The sequence below is a fragment of the Rhineura floridana genome, chromosome 10 (genome assembly GCF_030035675.1).
Source record: "Rhineura floridana isolate rRhiFlo1 chromosome 10, rRhiFlo1.hap2, whole genome shotgun sequence".
Taxonomy (NCBI): Eukaryota; Metazoa; Chordata; class Lepidosauria; order Squamata; family Rhineuridae; genus Rhineura; species Rhineura floridana.
Window position 1 is genome coordinate 74,064,673 of NC_084489.1, and position 23,888 is coordinate 74,088,560.

The 23,888-nt window shown below is 43.2% G+C and overlaps 1 protein-coding gene across 6 annotated transcripts in view; it reads left to right on the forward strand.

Moving 5' to 3' along the window:
- DIP2C (disco interacting protein 2 homolog C) overlaps positions 1-23,888 on the forward strand; it is a 401,118-nt gene that overhangs the window by 280,248 nt on the left and 96,982 nt on the right. For all 6 annotated transcript variants that reach the window (XM_061585822.1, XM_061585823.1, XM_061585824.1 and 3 more), the window contains 4 exons: positions 10,258-10,389; positions 11,112-11,231; positions 12,038-12,235; positions 16,825-16,916. In XM_061585822.1, the coding sequence (XP_061441806.1) occupies positions 10,258-10,389; positions 11,112-11,231; positions 12,038-12,235; positions 16,825-16,916 (542 nt within the window). The remainder of the gene's footprint in view (positions 1-10,257; positions 10,390-11,111; positions 11,232-12,037; positions 12,236-16,824; positions 16,917-23,888) is intronic.

Below are 23,888 nucleotides of genomic sequence, written 5' to 3' on the forward strand. Positions count from 1 at the left end.
TTGCAAAGATAATACACAGTGGTTCTGAGAGCTCTTCAGCCAGTTACTTCAGTACTCTAGGATGTAGTTCATTGGGCCCTGGAGATTTGGATTCGTTTAGAGTAATTAGGTATTTCTGGACCATTTGTCTGTCAATCTCAAGCTGCAATCCTCCCCCTTCAACTTGTACTTCACGTTTGCCAGGAGGGTCATAGACCCTCTTTTGGGAGAAGACTGAGTCAAAGTAGGAATTCAGCACTTCTGCCTTTTATTTGTCATCTGTTACCATTTTGCCATTCTCTTTGAGTAGCTGAACAGCCATCTCTTTTCTCTCTCCTTTACTATGCATGTACCTGAAGAAAGCTTTTTTGTTGCTTTTGGCATCTCTCGCTATCCTCAGCTCATTCTCAGCTTGAGCCTTCCTGACACCATCCCTGCAATTCCGTGCTACACATCTGTACTCCTCCTTTATGGCCTGGCCTTTCTTCCACTTCCTATATGTGCCCTTTGTTTGTTTTCAAGTCATTTCTAAGATTTTTGTGAAGCCACATTGGCTTCTTCTGCTCTCTTCCCCCTTTTTTCCTTGTTGGAATTGTTTGCAATTGTGCCTTTAGATTTCCTTTTTTAGAAACTCCCACCCATCTTGGACTCCTTTTCTCATTGGAGTTGTTTGCCATGAAACCTGACTTATTGTTCTGAGTTTATTAAAATTGCCTTTCCTGAAGTCCAGAGTACACATATGGCTATTCTCAGCTTTTGCTTCCTTTAAAGTCAAGAAATCGAGTATAACATAGTCACTTTCCCCCAGAGTTCCCATAACTGCCACTTCATCTACCAAGTAATCTCTATTGGTTAGAATCAAGCCAAGGATAGATGATCCTCTAGTCACTTCCTCCACTTTCTGTAGGAGAACATTTATCAGCAACACAAGTCAGGAATTTCTTGGAGAAAGTGTTTGGCAGAATTTGTCTCCCAACCAGTAGCGTAGTGACAAATTCAGAAGTGCAAGGTCCCTTCATGATTGTCACACCACACACCCTCTTTTCCACTTTCCCTCATTTCCCTTGCTGTCCCTGTCATCTTTTGGGTGCAGACTCTACAACAGACATCCCTAGAAGCCAATCAGCATGAAAGGGTAGGCTGTTTGTTAGCTGCTGAGAAGAGTCTTCTCAGTGGATGACTCATCCCCTTTCACTTTGATTGGCTCCAGTCAGCATGAAAGGACAAGGACTTTTCTCAGTGGCTAACATGCTCCCTTTTCATGCTAATTGACTCATCAGTAGGGACCTGGCTAGGACCCTGTTCCCAAAAAAGTAACGGTCTATGACCCTTTGCAACCCTGGTCAACTACATACCTGCTGTTAAAAGATATCTGGGTAACTGAGATTCTCCATTGCTACTACATCGTGCCTGCTTGAAACATTAGCAATTTGTTTTTCAAAAGTTTCATCCTCATCTGCTCCTTGATTGGGTGGTCGGTAGTAGATTCCAACCACCATGTTCCTTTTATTTTAATCCAGATACTCTCGGTGGGGCTACCAAGCTCATCCTCCTGTATTTCTGTGTGGGGATATATATTTTTAACATAATGAAGCTTGTTCAAGATGGTCCCACAAGCCTGACATTTTCATGCATTGACAGCAAGTCCTTATGCATCACAATTAAATGAAGAAGCTGCTTCTAGGTAATTACAAGAACATAGTTTTCTTTGGCCAATATTACATCCGTCATGTAGTACAGAGAGTAATTCAACAACAGTTGTTGGCAATGAATTTCTATTTGCAAGTTAACCTTTTAAGTCCCTTGAAACTGACATATAATGTTCCAAACAGAAATTAAAACAGAATTAGCAGCTAATTGTTGGAACAGGCTTGCCAGGCCCAGCTTCCAAGTATAGTAGTTGCATAAGCTTCCATGCACAATTTATCAAAAATGCTTTGTGTCAAAGTATTGCTGTGGTCTCACACGTTTTAGTCTTGTGAAATGAAAGCAATGCTAAAACCTTCCATACGACTCCTAACATCAGAAGCCTCAGTTGTGCCTAATGAATACATACAGTGGACTAACCAAATTTAGATCAAGACTATTGAGCTAGAACAGGGGCAGATCTCTACCCCACAACCAAGAGTGTGGGATAACTTGTTTTCATTCACAGTCTTTCTTGTACATTTTTTGTATTGCCAGCTCAGTACATTCTAGCCACTGCCATTCTGACACTGCCAAAATGCCTTCTGAGGGAGGTCTTTCAATAAATATATTATTTTGTCATGTTCTTCCTGTTCCCCATTTCTGTCTTACGCTGACAGGCTCTCTACCCATTACTGCTGGGTGATGTACATTTTACACGTATTGGTCTGGAGGCTGAGGATAGTGAAGGAGTTTGTTGTGTAGGTAAAGGAGTGCTGCCTAATTTTTTTAAAAATAGAAAGCATGATCAAATAAATTGAACTTGGAGCCAATTAATTGTAACTATCAGAATTTTATTAGAACAAAGAAGTTGATGCTCTTGGTAATTAGTGGCCATTGGAAAAGCAAAATGCTGAAGATGGTATTGCATGCAGAAGAAAGTATTGGATGTCTAGATCTTATGCTTTTTGAAACGGTTACTGTAAAGGAACTAATTTTAGACTGTGAGCATTTCTTTTTTTCTAGTAACTGGAATCTAAAGGGGAATTCCCAGTTCACTGCAGGGTTTATTTTTGGTAATGGAAAGGTGGCTATGGAGCATTCTGGCCAGAATGCTCATCACAGGGTTGTAGAGCTGGCAAGGCACCAGATCACCTTTCAGCTGGCTCAAGAGATTGGCGGGGTTTTTATTTTATATTTTTCATTTGCAAAATGTTTGAATCGTGTAACTCCAGTGAGGGTGGGCACTTTGTCCTATGAATTCAGGACTTTATTTGTGTCAACAAACAAAATAACCCTTAAATGACTCGGGGTTCTAAAATTAATATTAGAATGTGTGTAACAGTGCAGTAAGACCTGATAAATGTCCCCCCCCCGAAGAAGAAAACTTTTAGTTTCGAAGGCTAGCTCCCAGTTTTACTTTTTTTCCCTTTTGCTATTATCTCATTTTTCTTCCAAGGTTCTCAGAATGGTGCACATCCTCCCCTCCCCCATGTAGCAATCCTGTGATGCAGGTTAAGCTGAAAGAGAGGAACTTGCAGCTCTCCCACGGTTGCCCCACGGGCTTTTGTGGACGAACAGGGAGCTTGAATCCAGGTCCAGCACTCTTTATCTGCTGTGCTGCTCTTGATTCTCAGCCATTGCAGAGGAGTGCTAAGGGTGAGGGTTCTGCTTTCAGGGTAAATACACAGTACAGTTGATGAAGTGATAGACTGATACTGTGAGCACAAGACCATGCAGAGAACTGGTGGTTCGCTGTTGGGCTATAGCAGGGACGTGCAGTCTGTGGCTCTCTAAATGTTGTTGGACTACAAAATACATCTTTCCTGACCACTGACCATACTGCCTGAGGTGGGTGGGAAACAGAGTCCAGCAACATCTGGAGGGCCACAGGATCTCCCCCCCTTCCCACTCCACCCCCTGGTCTACACAGTGAGGAGAACTTTGTTCCTCTTCTCTGCTTTCTTTGCTAGATGCAGATGTGGATTAAAATGTTCCCCATCTCGTGAATGGGAACCATAAATGCCCCTCCCCCCCAATTCCATGGTAAGTTGCGCTTGGGTATCTTTGAAATGTCAACAATTTTTCATTGTTAACAGTGTTTTATTTTTGCTTTCTTAAAAACCTCAACCCTCTGCTGCAAGCTATGCAACCTGTAGATCTAGCTGAAGAAGAAGAAATAATGTCCACAAAACTGTATTAGGGATGCATTAAACCTAAGATATTTTAAAATATTGCCTAAAAATGCAAAGCGTCATGACAAACACTTTTTCATGCAGGTATTGTGGTTGCCTGGAAGCTCCTTGCTGAGTGTGTGCTTAGGCCTAGTAACATCATGTGGCACACTGGGGCCAGTGCCACCACTGCTTGGCACATCACCCGAATAATTGCTGCTGCCACTGCTGCAAGTGCAGCCAATCCCTTGCCTACTCATGGTGGCGGTGGCTAATGGAAGGAGTATTGCTAATCAGATCTGTGAGCCAAATGCCTGGACTCATGACACCCGTTATCACACCTGACAAGTGCACATCAGGGGGGCTGACATAATTAAGTTAGTGATGCCAGGCAGTTTAGGCATGCAGTCTGGAGCTTTAGTCATCTCTGCTGCAGGCCTGCCCGTGCAGTTTTTACTGCAGGGCCTGTATTCAGTGAAGACTGGAGGGGGGAGAGAGTGGGAAGGAGAACAGAGTAGCAGCAGCACTGATCAGAGCTCTGTATCATGTACCTGAACTCCCTGCCAGTATAAATAAGCTGGTAAAGTAGGCTGGTAAGGGCTGGTGGCGAATTTAGTGCTCTTCCACCCTCATTATGAGAGAGTCACCTGAAAGTAATCTGGAAGGGGAACACCAAGGTCAGTCTGCCTGGAGCTTGTGTACCCTCTGTGGCAGATCAAGATTGGTTTCTGGGATGTGTATGAAACTATGCAGAATATGCAAGATGATAACTCCAGCCTTCATCAGGGGAGAAGAGCAGACAGGAACGCATCCCCCTTCACCATTCCAAGCGGCCCAAGTATTCTTTTATATGAGTGGTTTTTTAAGTTGCAAATTACCATGATGCCTTTATTGTATCCAAACATATGCCACTGTTTGGCCCAGTTGTTGCTGCACCACACATCTCTTAATCTGTTTACCTAAAATACCTGCTGCGTGGCAAATTAGTCATTTGTCTTCATCCTGCCCCCCCCCCCAGCATCATTCAGGTTTGAAGTGAAATGAAAGCCTAATTTGCACCCAAACAGAAGCTAGATGCCGTTGCAGTATTTTAATTTAATTTTGCAGGGAATTGTCGCTTTTTTCCTTAGTAAAACGATGCAGGCAGTTTTGGTCCAGTGGCAGAAATGTCCGTAGTTATTGTTGGAGAGCAGGTGTTTGAACTTGTAGGTTTACAGATTGAATTTATTGAAAGAGAAAGGGATATGGGGCAATTCAAATGAATATGCTTCTGAAGGGAGGAGGTACTTTGAAGTCCTACAGCTGCCACTGTTCCTATATTTATCATCAACATATGTTGATCAGAGTATTTTTTTTTCTGAAACAACTTAATTTTACTTAATGGGGCTGCTGAGCTCTCATAGCAGAGGTTGGATCCTTAGCATTGCTTGGAGGCTCTCTATATGACTTTTATCTTGGGTCTGGTATGTCACTTAAAGCCATTTCGGCAGTGCATACATCTACAGAGTTAATTGTCTCTTTCCAATATGCAAAGCATGCAATACACAATTTCAGTGACAGATGCAATATACAAAATGCATTCACACACACACATTTTTGGGTAGTCTAAAAGTTGCAGTGACAGGTGCAGATGGTGAAGCTTGCATTCAGTATTCCTCTGCTGTATAGAAGCTTGACCTTTGTGATGAGTTACTGCAGGGCCTGTATTCAGTGAAGACTGGAGGGGGGAGAGAGTGGGAAAGAGAACAGAGTAGCAGCAGCACTGATCAGAGCTCTGTATCATGTACCTGAACTCCCTGCCAGTATAATTAAGCTGGGAAGGATGATGGATGAGTGCCAGTCATTCTTCCAACTACATCATAGCGGATGGTGGCACTTGGCTAACTTCATCACTTCCTCTGAACTTTGTGACTGGCAGCCCTGCAAGAGGGGCTTCCACCTGCAGCCATTAGTTTAGAACAAACTAATGGGTGCTAGTGGAAGCCCCTCTTCATCTTATAGTGAATTGGAGGAATACAAGGCAATTCTGCATAGCCCATGCCTGGATTATAATCCCTGCAAGCTTTAATTTTTTTAACACAAGTCTCTAGCCCTCCTAGAAGGAAAGTTATGAAGCAAAATGTGCAGGCAAATTTCTAAGCTATTTCTGTGAGTTGAGTCAGCCTGGCTGCTCCCACCTTTCAGTGTTTTCATCCAATGTGTGAAGACAGAGCTGTGATTAACAAGTGAGTTGTTTGGACACCAGGTCTTAGGAATCCCTGACATCCAGAAGAGTTTCTGCTTTCTCCTCCCCTTTAGTAGTTAGAGTGTTGCACTATGACCTGGGAGACCAGGGTTCAAATCCCCACACAGCTGTGAAGCCCACTGGGTGACCTTGGGCCAGTCACTGCCTCTCAGCCTCAGAGGAAGGCAATGGTAAACCCCCTCTGAATACGCTTACCGTGAAAACCCTATTCATAGGGTCGCCATAAATTGGAATCGACTTGAAGGCAGGCCATTTCCATTTAGTGCACTTTACTTTTCTGTGTGTGTCTCATTTTCTAGTCCTTGGAATCTCCCTAGTTCTAAAGACCTACTAAATTTTGCAGAGGCTTAGGTATGTCTGCTGCTATGAATGAGCTGAAGTCCAGACACTCATTAAGGATTCATGGTATAGTTAACTTACAGTACAATGGTATACATGTCTACTCAGAAATAAATCTCTTTAGTACAATTTGCTGGGGGCAGGGAGAGGAGACCCAGAAAAACATGGTCCTTTATAGTGCAAAGATGCTTCATTCTGGTTAAAGAAACTAAAATTTGTTGTCTATGATACAAGTGCTAAGTCTGCCTCTGCAGCCATTTTATATCTCCTGTACCTTTACAACACCAGCGTGAGGTGGTGACTAGCCTAAGACATGATGAATTAGGTGAGCTTAAAATGTGAAACTGCACAGGCACAGAGTATTTTCTTTTTGTTTAACAAAGTTGGCAAAATGCTTTTTGCTTGTGTTTTGCTGAGAGTTGTAAAACTGCATAAGCTTGGAATATTTTTTGTAGTCCATGAAAGCTTGTGCCATAATAAATTTGTTAGACTTTAAGATCCCACAAGACTTATTTTGTGATACCTTTCATGTGGTCCTTTTTGGGGGGAAGGGAGGCATATTTTGGGAAGTGCACCAGGACCCCCAATCTGCCCTTAGCATAGTTTGTTATTCTGCAAAAATCTGGGAGGTAAAGGATACTTGATCATGAATATAGACAGGAAAACAAGGGTCAGTCCAGCTGCACTAATAATGAGTTCTCATTGTACAAAATAGCTAAAGTTTATATACTTATAGGAACATATTACAGGTATCTTGTGCACTAATTCCACTAATTTGCACTTTAAATTGTTCCATTTTTTTAAAATCAAGCTACTCTTCTTCCAAGGATAACGTTTAAACACTATAAAGATAAATAAGCTGGAAATAACCTCAAATTAGATATTCAAGCTAAAAGTCCCCACTCATGATGCAAAGGATAATTGCAGAATTTTACTTCAGTTGCTTCCATACTAGCCATTTTCTCAGTAGGGCAGCGGCAAACAAGCAGTGACACTAGCAGATTTACCTGCAGACCACTTATGGCCATTATGCAATGATATACTATTATGCCATATTATACCTGGATACCTGGATCTGTTCCATTTGTGTTGGATCTATTTACATGGATGCCCTGAGATACACAGCAATGAATGGGTGGCCATAGCTTAACCCCATGATTGTTACGTAATTGCTTTGAATTATTGTATTGTATTGCATTGTGTGGTGTGGTGTGGTGTAGTGGTTAAGGTGTTGGACTATGACCTGGGAGACCAGGGTTCGAATCCCCACATAGCCATGAAGCTCACTGGGTGACCTTGGGCCAGTCACTGCCTCTCAGCCTCATGAAAACCCTATTCATAGTCTATAAGTCAGAATCGACTTGAAGGCGGTACATTATATATATTTTTAACTCTCCTTTGGCATGTTCTAGGCGACTAACAAAATAAAAGAAGTGCAAAGCAATTGCAGCAAGAGACCGATACCAAAATTATACGAATCATAATGAGGTTGGGGGGGAAATGATAGCTTGTTTTATGTGCCACCACTGTGAGCTTCCATCAGTTGATTATCTTCTGAGACACTAGTAATGCTGGTAGATGGTGTGATTAGGCTATCCCAGAGATGGGTTTCATATAAGGACTTGACTACTTTGAGTGCTGACATCTTGAAGCTTTAGATAATGGAGCATATATACCTTTTAGAAATCTCTGTCTTGGTTAAGCTTAATGTCAATTATTTGTAATGGTGTCAGTTTGGCTTAGCGGCATGGCACTATTCCCTCTTGATGGATGGCACTTTTGATCACTTAGGCTTCTGAACAGAAAACTTGTTTAAGCCTGAGATGGTATTGCTTCCTCCCTCCTGGAGCAATGCATGAGTCAAAAAGACTGTGCAGAGTACAAGCTGAAAAGCGACCGAGGGGGTGGGGAATTGGGGGAACATGGTGGTTACTGAGCTGTGAAAGGAGAGGATTAGCTTGCGAATTGTTTAACAAACGTCACAAGGCAGGTCACCCACCCACTCATGTTGGTTTCTGGAAATGCAGTCTGTGTTGCGGAGAAGAATCGAAATAGCAACTGCATCTAAAAATAGGCAAGTGGCCAGCATATTTCTCTGGGTCCACTCAAATGGTTAGAAGTCATGCACCCGTTAGACAATTATAAAAGCCTTCATGTTGTCCGTGTGTTTAATGATTTTATTTATAATAAAATTAAACTGTGAAACAATGGCTGCAGTACCAAAAGCTGCATGCCAGTCAACCTGTCCTTGCTTATATGGAAGTCAGTTTCAGTGATTTCAGTGGAACTTAGTCCCAATTACCTGTGCCTAGAATTGCAGCCTAAAACTGACACAAGGTGCTACTCGGTAAAATGTAAAAACAAGAAAGAGTCTTGTGGCACCTTAAAGACTTAACAGATTTGTTGTGGCATAAGCCTTCATGGACTAGAGTCCATTTCTTCAGATGCACATTCAAAAACTGAACAGTTGACCCTCTCTGTCCAGTATCACTGGTCCATGTCACAAACTATTTTTGCAATTCCCCTTGGTTTCAAAAGTAGTTTGCCTTGTTACATTGTGGAATAGGCTGCTATTTGAGGCAAACGATATGTTTAGAGCTTCAATGGACTTATGAAATCAGTTTCATGGTCCTGTGGAACAGCACAGACTACTTTTTTCAAAAAAACAAAACACATTATAATAATTATTTCATTTAAGTTGACTCCCTCCCATCCCCTGCTTCTTCCAATCTAAAAATGTTAGTGCATCTTAAATGTTAGTGCATCTATGGATGCTCTAAATTATTTTTTGTTTAATGTTCATCCTGCTTCTGATTTGAGTATAGAAAAATTTTCCATGTCTACAAACACACACTATATGGCATATCTTTATAGCTGGAGTGCATAACTTGATTAGTGGTGAGGCTACATCGGTAATAGGCTGACTATGCAACTTGTATATCACTTTCATTACTTGTCCTCACAGCAGCGTACTGTTAAGTGCTGCCTATCCATGGAAAGTAGGATGTGCGCAAGTCTCATTTAAGCCAATTTAGCTGTCAATGGCTAGTAATCATGACAGCTATGTTACCACCAGTATCAGAGGCAACGTGTCTCTAAATACCAGGATCGTCAGCAGGAGCATGCCTTTGCCCTCGTGCCTTACTTGTGAGCTTTCTATAGAAATTTAACTGTTGATTTTATTCATTTTGCTTTTTTATAAACTTGTTTGTAATGTTAATATTTATTGACAATTCTAATGTATATTTTATATTCTTTGTAAACTGCTTAGAGGCTGTATTTACAGTCAAGAAGTTACATATTTTATAAAATAGAATAAAATCAATGAATAGGCAACTGGTTGGCCATTGTGAGAACAGAATAGTAAACTAGATAAGCTTTTGGTGTGATCTGGATTTGGAACCAGTGTGATATAGTGGTTAGAGTGTTGGACTAGGATCTGGAGACCAGGGTTCGAATCCCCAGTCAGCCATGAAGCTCAGTGGGTGACCTTGGGCTAGTCACTGCCTCTCAGCCTAACCTACCTCACAGGGTTGTTGTGGGGATTAAATTAGGAGAAGGAGAACCATGTATACCACTTTGAGCTCCGAGGAGAAAAGGTGATATATAAATGCAATAAATAATAGCAATCTAGAAGGGCTCTTACGTTTTTATAGGGTTTAAGCAAGATTACATTTTTTCTGAATTGGAGTCATTGGATATTAAACCCAAAACTTTATTTTTATTTTCATGGTGATTCTTAGCAAAATCTTACAGTAAATACAAAAGTGTATTGACAGCAGCAGCATTTACAAAAGTGTGAATTTTATAGAATGAGTCTATAGATTATACAGTAAGAGTTCCGCCCAAATGTGCATGAAGAAATTATTTAGAGGTTTACATTTATTTTTGCAGAAAATCATTCAGCGCCTCCAGATGTTACCACTTACACCTCAGAACACTCAATACAAGTAGAAAGACCACAAGGTTCAACATCAAGAGTGGCACCAAAATATGGAAATGCTGAACTTATGGAAACTGGTGATGGTAATTATGTAATATGGTGGAAGAGTGCATGAGCCCCCCCCCAAGGAATGTTTGGCCGGATGGGTCATATGGCAGGATTATTCCAGTTTGATTACATGTAGGGTTTTCTTTAAAAAAATGTGGATGAGAAAAGGTAAACATTCACGCTACTGCCAGGAAGATGGCCAGGAAAGGGGAGAAAGCGTGCAGTCTCTGTTTTTGGCATGTTTTTAGGCACTGAAAGGAGAACCTCAGAGAAGCTGAAAAATTCAGAAAAAGGAACAAATTGTTCTGTAGGTACCTAGCATAGCTAGTCAGTGAAAATCCCTGCTTCTTGTTCAAGGTATTGGGATTTGAGGTATTAGAACTTGCGTCTAGAACTAAATTTTCTTTCTAAAGGACAGAGTGTATGCAAGTAGCCCTGGTCAGGTTTATTTCTACCCTGGGAGGCATATACACTTTTAGTTGCCTGAAGATGCCTGGTAACAATGAACCTTAGCTGGAACACTCTTGTTAACCCATGGCCAGCAATTCCCAGGTATAAAAGGTGAAGCCAGCAAAAGGCTATTGGCCATGTTGGAGCACAGTCCGGTTCACAGAGTAGCAAGCTGTCACAGCTATGCAATTAGCTAACCTGCCTGTTTGAATTTGCCTTCAGGTTGATGTGCCTTTCTCCTCTGCTTAGAGCTGGTGTGCATGTCTGATGCTTAAAAACTTTTGTCTGGTTTTTTTTTTTCCTGCAGGAGTTCCAGTAAGCAGCAGAGTGTCGGCAAAAATTCAGCAGTTGGTCAACACCCTAAAACGACCCAAACGGCCCCCATTACGAGAGTTCTTTGTAGACGACTTTGAAGAATTATTAGAAGGTAAAATAGCTTGACCCTCCTGACCAAGTTTTGTATTGGCTTTCTAAAAGTACTGTTCGTTCTTTATGCCTGAAAAAAGTTCCACAACATGAGATATTGGATTCTGAACTCAGATTTTAATTGCATGAGCTCTTTGAAGTGTGGACGAACTAGCTTTTTTAATGCATTTGATCTATTGACCTGCTTTATTCTTTTTTTGGAGAAAGGGGTTGTGTGATTGCCAGGTTAAAATAAGTGGGGGGAGGGGTGAATGAAAGAAGACCAGAAGCCAGGATAGAGTTGTTTCATACTTGCATGTACATCACTTGATTTCTCAACACTCAACTCAGCAGATTGTGTGAAGTGACTTCATTGAAAATATTTGTGTCTTGGATTATACATTACTTTGATCTCTTGCTATATCCTCCCCCCCCCACACACTTGCTTCTTACTTGTTGCTAGGTGGGAAGAAGAGCACTATTTGATTCCTTTTTTCTGATATCTCTAAACCACCTTCTCAAGATCTCTTCAACAGTGCTGCTAAAGTATGCCTAATGGCTTAACTTCTAAGTGGAAACTTGGCCATTCAGATTGGATGAACCATGCTTACCACAGTCTGCTGAAGGGGGGGGTGCATGCTAGGCCAGAGCATGTTCCCAACAGCCACACAATGGTTTTGCCTTTATGCCTGAACTGTGTCTGAGGCTTCTCTATGGACTATTCTGAAACCAAATGTCTGTTCTCAAACGACATTATCAGAAGTAAATGTTTAGGTATAAAAAGCATGGTGTTAAAAACATGCAATAACACTCTCTTACAACTGTAAGTTCAACAGCCAGACCCAAACCAACCAAAGCCAGAGGGAGCTCAGATGTTGGCGATGCGTGGGGAACAGCTGGGCGTGGTTACGAATTGGCCTCCGTCTCTTGAAGCAGCATTGCAACGATGGGGAACAATTTCCCCGAAAGCTCCTTGCCTAACCACTATGGACACCAATGGAAAACCACTATATATTCTCACTTACGGTCAGCAACCTTTTGAACTTCTTGCCACTCCCCCCCATCTCATGTCAGGAAAAATAGAACTCTGAAAATGTGTTTTCATCTTTGATTATTGTCAGATACACATCTTACCCTTCCTTGTTTTTTTTTTTTTTAAATGTATCTCTTTTTGCTTAGATGAATTAATAAGTACATAACCTGATCTGTTTAAGGAAGAAGCCAATACAGAGTGGCACAGCTGATGAGAAAGTAGGCAGCTCAGTGGAGGAGAGTATGCTTTGGCTTCGTGGAGCCCTGTGCTCAGTCCAGCGGTCTCCACTTAACAGGCTCACTGGTTGCAGTGATGGAAAAGAAATTCTCCATGAACGATTCTGGAGAGCCAGTGTCAACTGGAGTTGAAACTGTCGGGCTAGAATATTAGTCTGATTCTTTTGGGGGCAGCTCATTACTTATATCTAAGGCTGGCTGTTTTTCTCATGTTAAATTTTATTCAAATGCAAGATTGCCTTGCAAGTGTTTTCCATGCCTGGAGAAGTATGCAAAATCTTGAGTGCACTGTGATACATGAGGCTTTGTTGCCTAGTGAAATTATGGATTTAAAATTTAAAATTTCAAAGCATTGCAAAGGGTTCAAGAAGCAGCGAGTCTTACACAGTGTATACTCTTCACACAACATTTTTGCATAGTTATGCCAACATAGAAAGAATTAGTGGGACTATTGTGCACGTTGTCCTTAAAGTAATTCCTTCTGCCTTTACTCAAATGTATGATTATCTGTCTGAAATACAGTAGGGCCCTGCTTCTTGGTGTTCTGTTAATACGGTGCCAGCGGGGCGATCAGCTGGAGGGGGGCTGGAGCTCCCCACCCTCCAGCTGCTCGCGCCGGAGGAGGGGAAGATCAGCTGTAGCATGTCACAGCTGATCTCCTCCTGGGTGGCGGCCAGACTCCCACACTCCAGCTGATCGCGCTGGAGGAGGGGAAGATCAGCTGTAGCGTGTTACAGCTGAACTTCTCCTCTTCTGGCACGATCAGACTCCTCCGCTCGAGCTGATCCCGTCTGAGGAGGGGAAGATCTGATCTTCTCCTCCTCTGGTGCGATCAGCAGGTTAGGTTCCAGACCCCCACGCTACAGCTGATCCGCTTTTCGGCAGTTTTCGCTTTCCGGCAGCTGTCTGGAACCTAACCTGCCATATGAGTGGGACCCTACTGTATATATTCTGTAGCAGCCTTTGCAGTCACTGTTCTGCAGGGGTTGCTATAGACCACAGTACAGCCACATTGTGCTTGTAATGTGTGAATTGAGCTACAGCCCCCCAGTGCCACTTGGTAGCAGTGGCCAGTACTTACAAGGGCCATGTACTCTTTTGAGTTGCTACTTCGTCTGGCAGCCTAGCCATTACCTATAAAACCCTGGGGAAATTGGAACCTGCATCACAAGAGTAATACGATGCAGGCCTTCTTTTTTTATTCAGTCATTGTTTTATTTATTACATTTTTATCCCACCTTTCCTCCAAGGAGCTCAAAATCATGTACATGGTTCCCCCCTCTCCATGTTATCCTCACAACAACCTTATGAGGTAGGTTAGGCTGAGAGGCAGTGACTGGCCCAAGGTCACCCAGTGAGCTTCATGGCTGAGTGGGGATTTAAACCCTGGTCTCCCAGGTCATAGTTCAACACTCTAACCATCCTACCAAACTGGCTCTCTTGATAATAATATTCTCTCAATAAGCTCTTAAGTGGATTAAAAAACATTGATGATTGTTTGCAGCTGTCTTTTGGCAAACTTGGAACTGCTGTACACAGGTTTGGTAAGAGTATTCTGGCTTGCTGTGGCTGAGTTGGTGCTGTGTGGTGGTGACAATCTTATTGTACATAATATGGAAACTCATTTTGTAGATTGCCTTTCTCTTGGCATACCTCTCTGCCACAAGCTCTGCTTGGACAGCCTTTACACTTAACACATTTGTGATAAGACACTGGTGGAGAAGTGACCTGCCCAGAAGATATAAAAGTACCTTAGTCAACTCCTGCATTTTAAAAATCCTGGCACACACCTCGACTGAAAGTATTCTTGCTCAGGGATCAGTTGATCCTAGAAATTGGCATGGTCTCTTCAGATATGTGATGCCAAGAGCAAGCTTAAATTTCTGGAACTTATTTAATTGCATCTGAGTGGGAGCTCGTAAGCTACAAATATTTGCTTGGCTTAATTAAGAGAGAATGTGAAGCTGGCTTAGGCCACAGAGTTATATAGGGGAAAGGGCTATAGCTCAGTGGCATGCAGGAGGTCTTATGTTTAACCCTGGCATCTCCAAGTAGAGATGAGAAAAAATATTTGTCTGAAATCATGGAGAGCTGCTGCCAGCCAGTGTAGACAATAGTGAGCTATATGGACCAATAATCTGTCTTGGCATAAGGTAGCTTCCTGTCTTTCTAAATGGACATAAAATCCCATTAGAATCAGTACAACTTCCTTAGAGCCAGTCTGCACATTTTGAAAAAGAACAGAATTTAATAGCACAAATGCGATATCTTCTGTTGAAGTACTCTATATATGAATCACTCCTTACATTTAGAAAACTAGTATGTCAGAGACATGGCTAGACTAGAACACATCTCCCTGGTATTGCTATTAAGAGTTCTGTGACTATCTGCCCATCACCAATCTTGTTGTGAAGCAGTATTTGCATCAAATCTGTTTTGTGTAAAGAGCTTTGTCTCTTTGGATTGTCTCTTCTCAGGTGCATTTCTGTTTCCTCATGCGGCATCTATATTTTCCTTTAGTAAAGTTAATAGGAACTCAAAATTTCCTCTTTCTTCCCTAAATTGTGCTTGCAAATGCTAGATTTAATTTATTCATTTTTGAAGTGTCCCATTGTTAGCTACTGTAATAAGAGGCTTCATCTTGAGAGGCACTGCTTGGAAAACAGTCATAGTTTGGTGGAAACTGCATTGAGCAGGGGGTTGGACTCAGTGGCCTTATAGGCCCCCTCCAACTCTATGATTCTATGAAAGAGGTTTTGTAGGAAGTGGCAATACCTGTGTGTCTTCTCAGTAGGTTTAATTATGTAAATCTGGACTGAAGGTGACCAGTGCCTCAGTTATAGCCATGACTGGATTTGGGCCAAATATTGCTACCTCTTGAACTTGTCTTGGTGCAGCCACAGAAGATTTTCCTCTATGCAAGCCATGTTCTTCCCTAATTTCCAGAACAGTTTGCTCAGGAGAAGTCCCCATTAATTGTGCCCTTCTTAAGTAGCCATGATACTGCTTGCCAATATGAGAGTAGCACAGAACAGGCGTATTGAAACTGAACTGACTCTCTTGTGCTGACAAAACAACAGTAGCATAGACCTCCCACTTTCAGTTCCATAATGCAAATGGAGGTTTGCCCTTGGCTTTAAAAAGAAATGGTAGTATGTTTTGGTTCACCAGTTTGCATCTTCTCAGCACAGACTTGCTATTTACCTGTAGTCTTTAGCATCAAAATTAGTTTGCCTGTGACCTGCAGAAGGTTTTGCATGAGAAATGGCAGGGCAAACTGCAGAGTTCTGTGGGGCTCCAGTGTGCTTGCACAGAGGTCTATATGAGCAATGGCTATCCCTTTCTCTTGAGTTTCTGGGATTTTTTTTTAGCACATGTAGCAATAGTGCATAATAAAAGCACTTTGGGATTCAAAATGGGAACAAGGATTAGAAGGTTTTAGGCCCTGACACAAAGCCAACTTCAACATAAGCTTTCCCCATATCTATGTTGTATTTTACTTTATCTTGTACGCCGCCTAGAGTGGCCGCTTGTGCGGCCAGATAGGCGGCCTAGAAATAAAATTTATTATTATTATTATTATTATTATTATTATTATTATTATTATTATTATTATTATCTTCATACTGCTTCACTCTTGGAAACCATAGGACCTGATTGCTGACCAAAAAATATTTCATTGTTAATGCATGGACTTAATGGAAACTTGGAGATGGCTGCTTGGAACTTCATATAATGTGGGGCACAACTTGACCTAAATGACATTGCACCATAAAATCTCTGTATACTGCACTGTTTCAGGTTACAGTCATAAATAACACTTCTCTAGAATCGAGTGTATTTGAAATCAATTGGTCCTGTTTTAAATTACATGGGTTGAGGACAGAGATGCCAGTCTTGTGCCCCGACCTCCAAATTATGCTGTGCCTTAAAAACCTGTGTCCTAACAACAAGGAAAATGTAAGGCTTTCCATATGCTTGACAACCATATATGGTTATGGTAGACAGCAGGTGTGTTGTATGCTCAGCTGCTCTGTTGTCTCAATTTTTGGGGATATAGGCAGTCCAGGTAATGTTGGATTAAAGACTGCACTGTGATTAAACACCTAGCAGGGTCCCCAATCTGGTGATAAGAATAAATTCTGCAGCATATGTAGTATCCTGGTAATCTGCTCCTGTCATGCAAGGTGCCCTGATATGAGTAGAGGGATGTGGTGTTTGTGGTATTTTGAATACTTCACTGTCTCCTTTGGGAAATGTGTATGAAGTGTGTTTTGAATAATTTTAGAATAAAGCTGTATAGTCTGTTTTATGGGAATACTTACACAAAATTGTTTTGTGGACAGGCAAACTTTGGACCCGTAGTATGAAAGTTGCATATAACATACTACATAAGTTGGGCACAAAGCAGGAACCAATGGTGCGGCCAGGAGACAGGGTAAGTGCCTGTGCTTTCATTGCATGCCTTAGTTGTACATCACTTTTAACCTTAAAAACACACAGAGGTGAAATCTATGTGACTGAGTTGGAATACATAGTGAATCTCCTCATTTTTGAGCAGATAAGTCAAGTGTCCTACTACTCATTAACAGTAAAAAATGGTTTGCAGGCAGCAGAAAAACATTACTGATAGCCTATTTATGGTTTTTAAAAAAGCCTTTCTCACACACAAAAAAGAGCTCTGTGTCACTATAAGAACAGCGTTTAGAGCATGTTTGTCATGTGAATGAAATTAATTTTTGGTAATGAGGCTGTATGCATTGGAGACCCAGAAACAATCAGGTCCTTGTGAAGAGACCAAGCTTGAACCAAGGAATGCTGCCAGATAATTAATAAGGTACTGAGTACAACTGGTTTAAAAACCAACTCCCATGTGAAAGTAGGGAGAGTTGGCATTAGACGCAGAGCTTGGAAAAGTTACTTTTTTGAACTTCAACTTCCACCAGCCCAATCCAGTGGCCATGTTGGCTGGGGCTGATGGGAGTTGTAGTTCAAAAAAGTAACTTTTCCAAGCTCTGCTTAGGGTATAACAGCTTTGGGGGTGGAGGTGTCAGGAGATGCTCCTCAACCAAGCCCCCTCTCTCTCCCTCCCTCCCCCCTCTCTCTCTCCCCCCCTCTCTCTCTCCCCCTCTCCCTCCCTCCCCCCCTCTCTCTCCCCCCTCTCTCCCCCCCCTCTCTCTCCCTCTCTCTCTCTCTCTCTCTCTCTCTCTCTCATCAAGTTTAGGTCCTTGCTCATCTTTTCAGTTCAACTGTCCAGCAACTAGGTGGGATATAGTCCAGCAACTGAACTTTCCAGGGGTAGGATAACCAATTTGATGCCCTCCAGATGTTGTTGGATTCCAGCTCCTATCAGCCCCAGCCAGCATGGCCAGTGGTCAAGAAGGATGGGAGCTGTAGCCCAATTACATCTGGAGGGCACCACGTTGGATACTGCATCCGAGTTTCTTTCAGTAGCATGAGGCACACGTTTGTCTCGATTCAAAGAAGTGGGGGCAGTTTTCCACCTTTCCTTCGTGCTAAGGTGAGGAGAATACATTTCACACTCACCATTTCTCTTCCCTCCCCATCAACCTTTTTCCTGTGAGATCCTTTTCTTAGTGCAGAATCTTTACTGCATACACTTCCCACTTCAGTGCAAAAGTAAACAAATGTATCTGTGATAATAAGTAGAATCTGTTCAGTGGGCTGGGGATATTGTGCATGTTTGTCTCAATCTTGTTTGTTTGTTTGTTTGTTTTATTAAATTTATATCCTGCCCTTCTTCCTAAAGGAAGGTTGTGAGCACACATTATGTTTTTTACTTATGTGTAGTTTTTATTTGTAAGCCGCTCTGAGTTCCAGTTTTGGAAAAAGGGCGGGGTAAAAATAAAGATTCAATTCAATTCAATTTGCATCGTGTTGCCAGTCATGCTGCACTTATTTCCTTTTAGCAAAAGTCCATAACTTACCTGAAAATAAACGTCCAAATAAAATACTAGAATAAAAAATCAACAACAACAACAATAATAATAATAATTAAAAAAAACACAATCCTGAAAAACCAAAATGATGGCTTGAGGAGAGTTGAACTCATAATATACAACCCAAAATTGCTTGCCTAAAATACATTATTGCCTATTTCTCCTAAATAGGAAGCCAAACTGAACTGATGAGCAGGGGTTAAATCCTGCTGCATTGGCTGTAGGCACTTGCTCACTGCTGAAAACAGGTACCCACAGCCAATGGAGGATTGAGCCCCACCCACCCACCTACCAGCTGACATTACAAGTAAGATCAGCTGATTGACAGGTAGGTGTGGTTTGGGGGAAATGGCCTTGCAGGCCAAATTGGGTTCCCTGGAAGGTTGGCCTGCAGGTAGATGTTCCCTACTGTTCTTGTAAGATTTGACTCCCCTGGGCTTCCTTCAAGTGATTTTTGACCATATAAAAAGGCCTTCTCCTTATAATAATAATAATAATAATAATAATAATAATAAAATTTTATTTGTGAGTCGCCTATCTGGCCGAATTAACGGCCACTCTAGGCGACCTACAATTACACAGTAAAATACAATAAAAATACAATAAAAGCCAATGAGGACCAAGCAATAATAATACCAATATTAAAAGCTAACCCACCCCAGAGGTCCCGTAGGCCTGCCTGAACAGCCAGGTCTTTAAGGCCCGGCAGAAACCAATCAAGGAAGGGGCATGGCGAAGGTCAAAAGGAAGGGAGTTCCAGAGGGTGGGGGCCACAGTAGAAAATGCCCTCTCTCTGGTCTGCACCAGCTTCGCTATCTTAACTGGTGGGACCGAGAGAAGGTCTTGTGTGGCTGATCTCGTTAGGCGGCATAATTGGTGATGCTGGAGGCGCTCCTTCAGATAAACTGGGCCGAAACCATGTAGGGCTTTATAGGTCAACACCAACACCTTGAATTGGGCCCGGTAAACAACTGGCAGCCAGTGTAGATCTATTAACACCGGAGTGATATGATCATGGCGACGGCTGTTCTTAATCAAACGTGCCGCCGCATTCTGTATCAGTTGTAATTTCCGGACCGTTTTCAAGGGTAACCCCACGTAGAGCGCATTACAGTAGTCTAAGCGGAAGAAGACCAGGGCATGTATCACCCGTGGGACCAAATGGGCAGGAAGGTAGGGTTGCAGCCTCCTTATCAGATGTAATTGATACCAAGCTGCCCAGCTCACTGCCGAGACCTGAGCCTCCATTGACAGCTGGGAGTCAATAATAATAATAATAATAATAATAATAAATTTAATTTCTTTGTCGCCTATCTGGCCGATGGCCACTCTAGGCGACTTACAAAATCGTTAAGATACAATTGATAAAATACAGTAATACAATATAAAAACAATACATCTGCAACAACAATATTGACTGGGCAGGAGGCATTACAGTTATAACAATTAACCCTCCCCGGATACCCCGAAGGCCTGTTGAAAGAGCCAGGTCTTTAAGGCTTTCCGAAATGCATTTAGGGAAGAGGCGTGCCGGAGATCTTGTGGGAGGGAGTTCCAAAGAGTGAGGGCCGCCACTGAGAATGCCCTCTCTCTTGTACCCGCCAATCTGGCTGTTTTTGTTGGCGGGATTGAGAGAAGGCCCTGTGTGGCCGATCTTGTCGGGCGGCATAATTGGTGGCGTTGAAGGCGCTCTGTGAGATAAACTGGGCCGAAACCGTGTAGGGATTTAAAGGTCAATACCAACACCTTGAATTGGGCTCGGAAAACAACTGGAAGCCAGTGTAGATCGAACAACACTGGTGTGATGTGATCTCGGCGGCGACTATTCGTAAGTAGTTGAGCCGCCGCATTTTGTATAAGTTGTAATTTCCGGACCGTTTTCAAGGGTAACCCCACGTAGAGCGCATTACAGTAGTCCAAACGAGAGGTGACCAGGGCGTGTACCACTAGTGGGAGCTGATGAACAGGAAGGTAGGGTTGCAGCCTTTGTATGAGGTGTAGTTGGTACCAGGCTGCCCAGCTCACTGCCGAAATCTGAGCCTCCATGGACAGCCTGGAATCAAGCACAACCCCAAGGCTGTGGACCTGGTCCTTTAGGGGTAGACTCACCCCACTGAACTTCAGGTCAGTATCGCCCAACCTTCTCTTGTCCCCCACAAGTAGTACCTCGGTCTTATCAGGGTTCAACTTCAGCTTGTTCCTTCCCATCCATCCACTCACGGATTCCAGGCACTTGGACAAGGTCTCCACAGCCAACTCTGGTGAAGATTTAAACGAGAGATAGAGCTGAGTGTCATGACCCTGAGGCTGCGGACCTGGTCTTTTAAGGGTAATCTTACCCCATTAAACACCAGGTCTATATCCCCCAATCTGCTCCTATCTCCCATGAGCAACACCTCGGTCTTGTCGGGATTTAGTTTCAGCCTATTCTTTCCCATCCATCCACTTACAGATTCCAGGCACTTGGACATGGTATCCACAGCCAACTCTGGTGAGGACTTAAACGAGAGATAGAGCTGAGTGTCATGACCCTGAGGCTGCGGACCTGGTCTTTTAAGGGTAATCTTACCCCATTAAACACCAGGTCTATATCCCCCAATCTGCTCCTATCTCCCATGAGCAACACCTCGGTCTTGTCGGGATTTAGTTTCAGCCTATTCTTTCCCATCCATCCACTTACAGATTCCAGGCACTTGGACATGGTATCCACAGCCAACTCTGGTGAGGACTTAAACGAGAGATAGAGCTGAGTGTCATCCGCATATTGGTGGCACCACAGCCCAAATCTCCTGATGATGGCCCCCAGCAGCTTTACATAGATGTTGAATAGCATGGGGGAGAGGATAGAACCCTGTGGCACTCCACAATTGAGCGGCCAAGGGTCTGAGACCTCATCCCCCACTGCCACCCGTTGGCATCTCTCTGAGAGATAGGAACGGAGCCACCGTAAAACAGTACCCCCTATTCCTAATCCTTCCAGGCGATCTAAAAGGATACCGTGGTCGACGGTATCAAAAGCCGCTGAGAGATCCAGGAGGACGAGGAAGGTATATTCTCCCCTATCCAACGCCCTCCTCATATCATCCACCAGGGCGACCAAGGCTGTTTCACTTCCATGTCCAGTCCTGAAGCCCGATTGGAATGGATCTAAATAATCTGCTTCATCCAAGTGTGTCTGTAACTGTTTGGCCACCACTCGTTCAATCACCTTGCCCAGAAATGGTAAATTAGAGACTGGGCGGAAGTTATTCAACTCTTGAGGATCCAAGGAGGACTTTTTCAAGATGGGCTTTATAACTGCCTCCTTGAGGGCTAATGGCATTGCACCCTCTTCCAAGGATGCATTTACTATTGCCTTGATCCCTTCGCTCAATCTCTCTTTGCAGCTCATAATGAGCCACGAGGGGCAAGGATCAAACAGACAGGTGGTTGGCTTCACAGTAGAGAGCACCTTGTCCACTTCCTCAGAGGGAAGAGGCTGAAACCGATCCCACCAGACCGGAGTGCAACTGGCCGGCTCTGGCTCACTTCCTGTGTCCACGGCGTACGGAATCATGCTCTTCAGGTGCTCGATTTTATCGGCAAAGTGTTTCGCAAATGTGTCACAGGAGGCTTTAGAATGCTACATGGGTTCCTGAGCAACTGGACCGACCAGATTTCGGACCACTTGGAACAACCTCCTGGGACAGCACTCTGCAGACGCAATAGAGGCAGCAAAGAATTCCCTCTTTGTTTCCCTTGTTGCCACCTGGTAGGCAGCAATTGCTGCTCTAACCAGTGTCCGATCATCTTCAGAGCGAGATTTCCGCCACCGGCGCTCTAGTCGTCTCACCTCCTGTCTCAGACCCCGGAGCCGTGGTGTATACCAGGGTGCTATCTGAGCTCTATTCAGGGGGAGAGGACATTTCAGTGCCACCCGGTCTACTGCCCTAGTGATCTCCTTATTCCACTCCATCACCAGGGTTTCGACCGGGTGGCCTTCAGCCAGCTCCAATTCTCCCAGCGCATTCAGGAATCCTTTAGGATCCATCAGGCGTCTGGGGCGGACCATCTTAATAGGTCCTTGTCCCCTGCGGAGGGTGTGTGGCATTGAGAGGTCCATCTTCACCAGGTAGTGATCTGACCATGACATGGGGTTAGAAAAAACAGCCCCCATTTTCAGAGCACTTTCAGAGCACTTCTTGTTCTGAATGTGTCTCCTCACAGGCAGACGTAACCCAGAGTAGGACCTATCTCTCTAATCTCAGTCCATGAAGGTGGAGCTTCTCACTTTTCCTGCACCTTCATTGCCAACTGGGCTCCTGCTGGGAGGAAGGGCGGGATATAAATCAAATAATAAATAAATAAACTTGATCCTCTTTCAGTTCATCCTCACCACCCATTTGCCAGTCCAGATTGCTGTCACCGTCTAAGGTCTGTTTTCCATTTCCCCACATCACATCACCCAGGTTGCTGGCTTCCGCTCTCTTCCTTGATTACGCCAGTCACTGTTTCACTTTCCTTCTCCTACCCATCCACGTACCTGGAGTCTTCTGTGTATGAGCTGCCATCCCCTGTATTCAGTGCTAAAATTGGATATGAGTCATCAGACATTCAAAGCTGCCTACACACGCACAATTCTTGTGTGCACCACCATAATGGGAAAAAGTACTTATGACTAGAAGTACAAAGTAGAAATGCTGGAGGGGAGACAGTGCTGCTTAGTTCTTTCTCCACTAGTTACTCTTGAAGAACTTGGGAGTCCATGATGGTAGTCTTAAATGCTGGGTTTTTAGTGAATGCTGTAGGCAGCTGCCCTGATCACATCATGCCTAGTGCCAAATATGCTAACGTGTCCTCCTTGCATCATCTGTTAAGTCTCGCTTCCAGTTTATAAGAAGTCTTAAGTCTCAGTACAGCTGCTTCTTCAGCATCTATTTGAACAAGAATGCTCATTACTCTGTATAGAAAATTATCTGATACAGAACGTGTTTAATTTTTTAAGTACCTTTTTTCGGTAGGTTGGGGCAGGCTTTATTCTAAATAGGGAGGAAAAAACTGTTATTCATCCAAATGAAGCAAAGAAGAACAATATGCTAAATTTCTACACATGCAGCGTCCCTGTCTCCCAGCTCAATATAAGCTGTGTCTGAGAGCATTTCTCTAAATGCCTTCATTCAACAATGTTGGGAACACCGGTGGCACTGCAAAGCTTTTTATGACAGATGTTGGGCAAGTGACTGGCCTTGTGCAAACTGAGCCCTCCCAAAAAATGAAAGAAAAAGTTTCAGCTAAGTTCCAAGGAGTCTCCTTAGTCTCAACCTTCCCCCCAATAGTCTCTTGCAACTTTATCCTGTGTGACTTCACCAGTTATGATAATAGGTGTGGGGATTTCTCTTTTCCGTCTGTCTTTTAAGCTACTCAACTTCAGAATCCTGCTCTAGTGCTTGCCAAGTGGACTGGGGGATTTT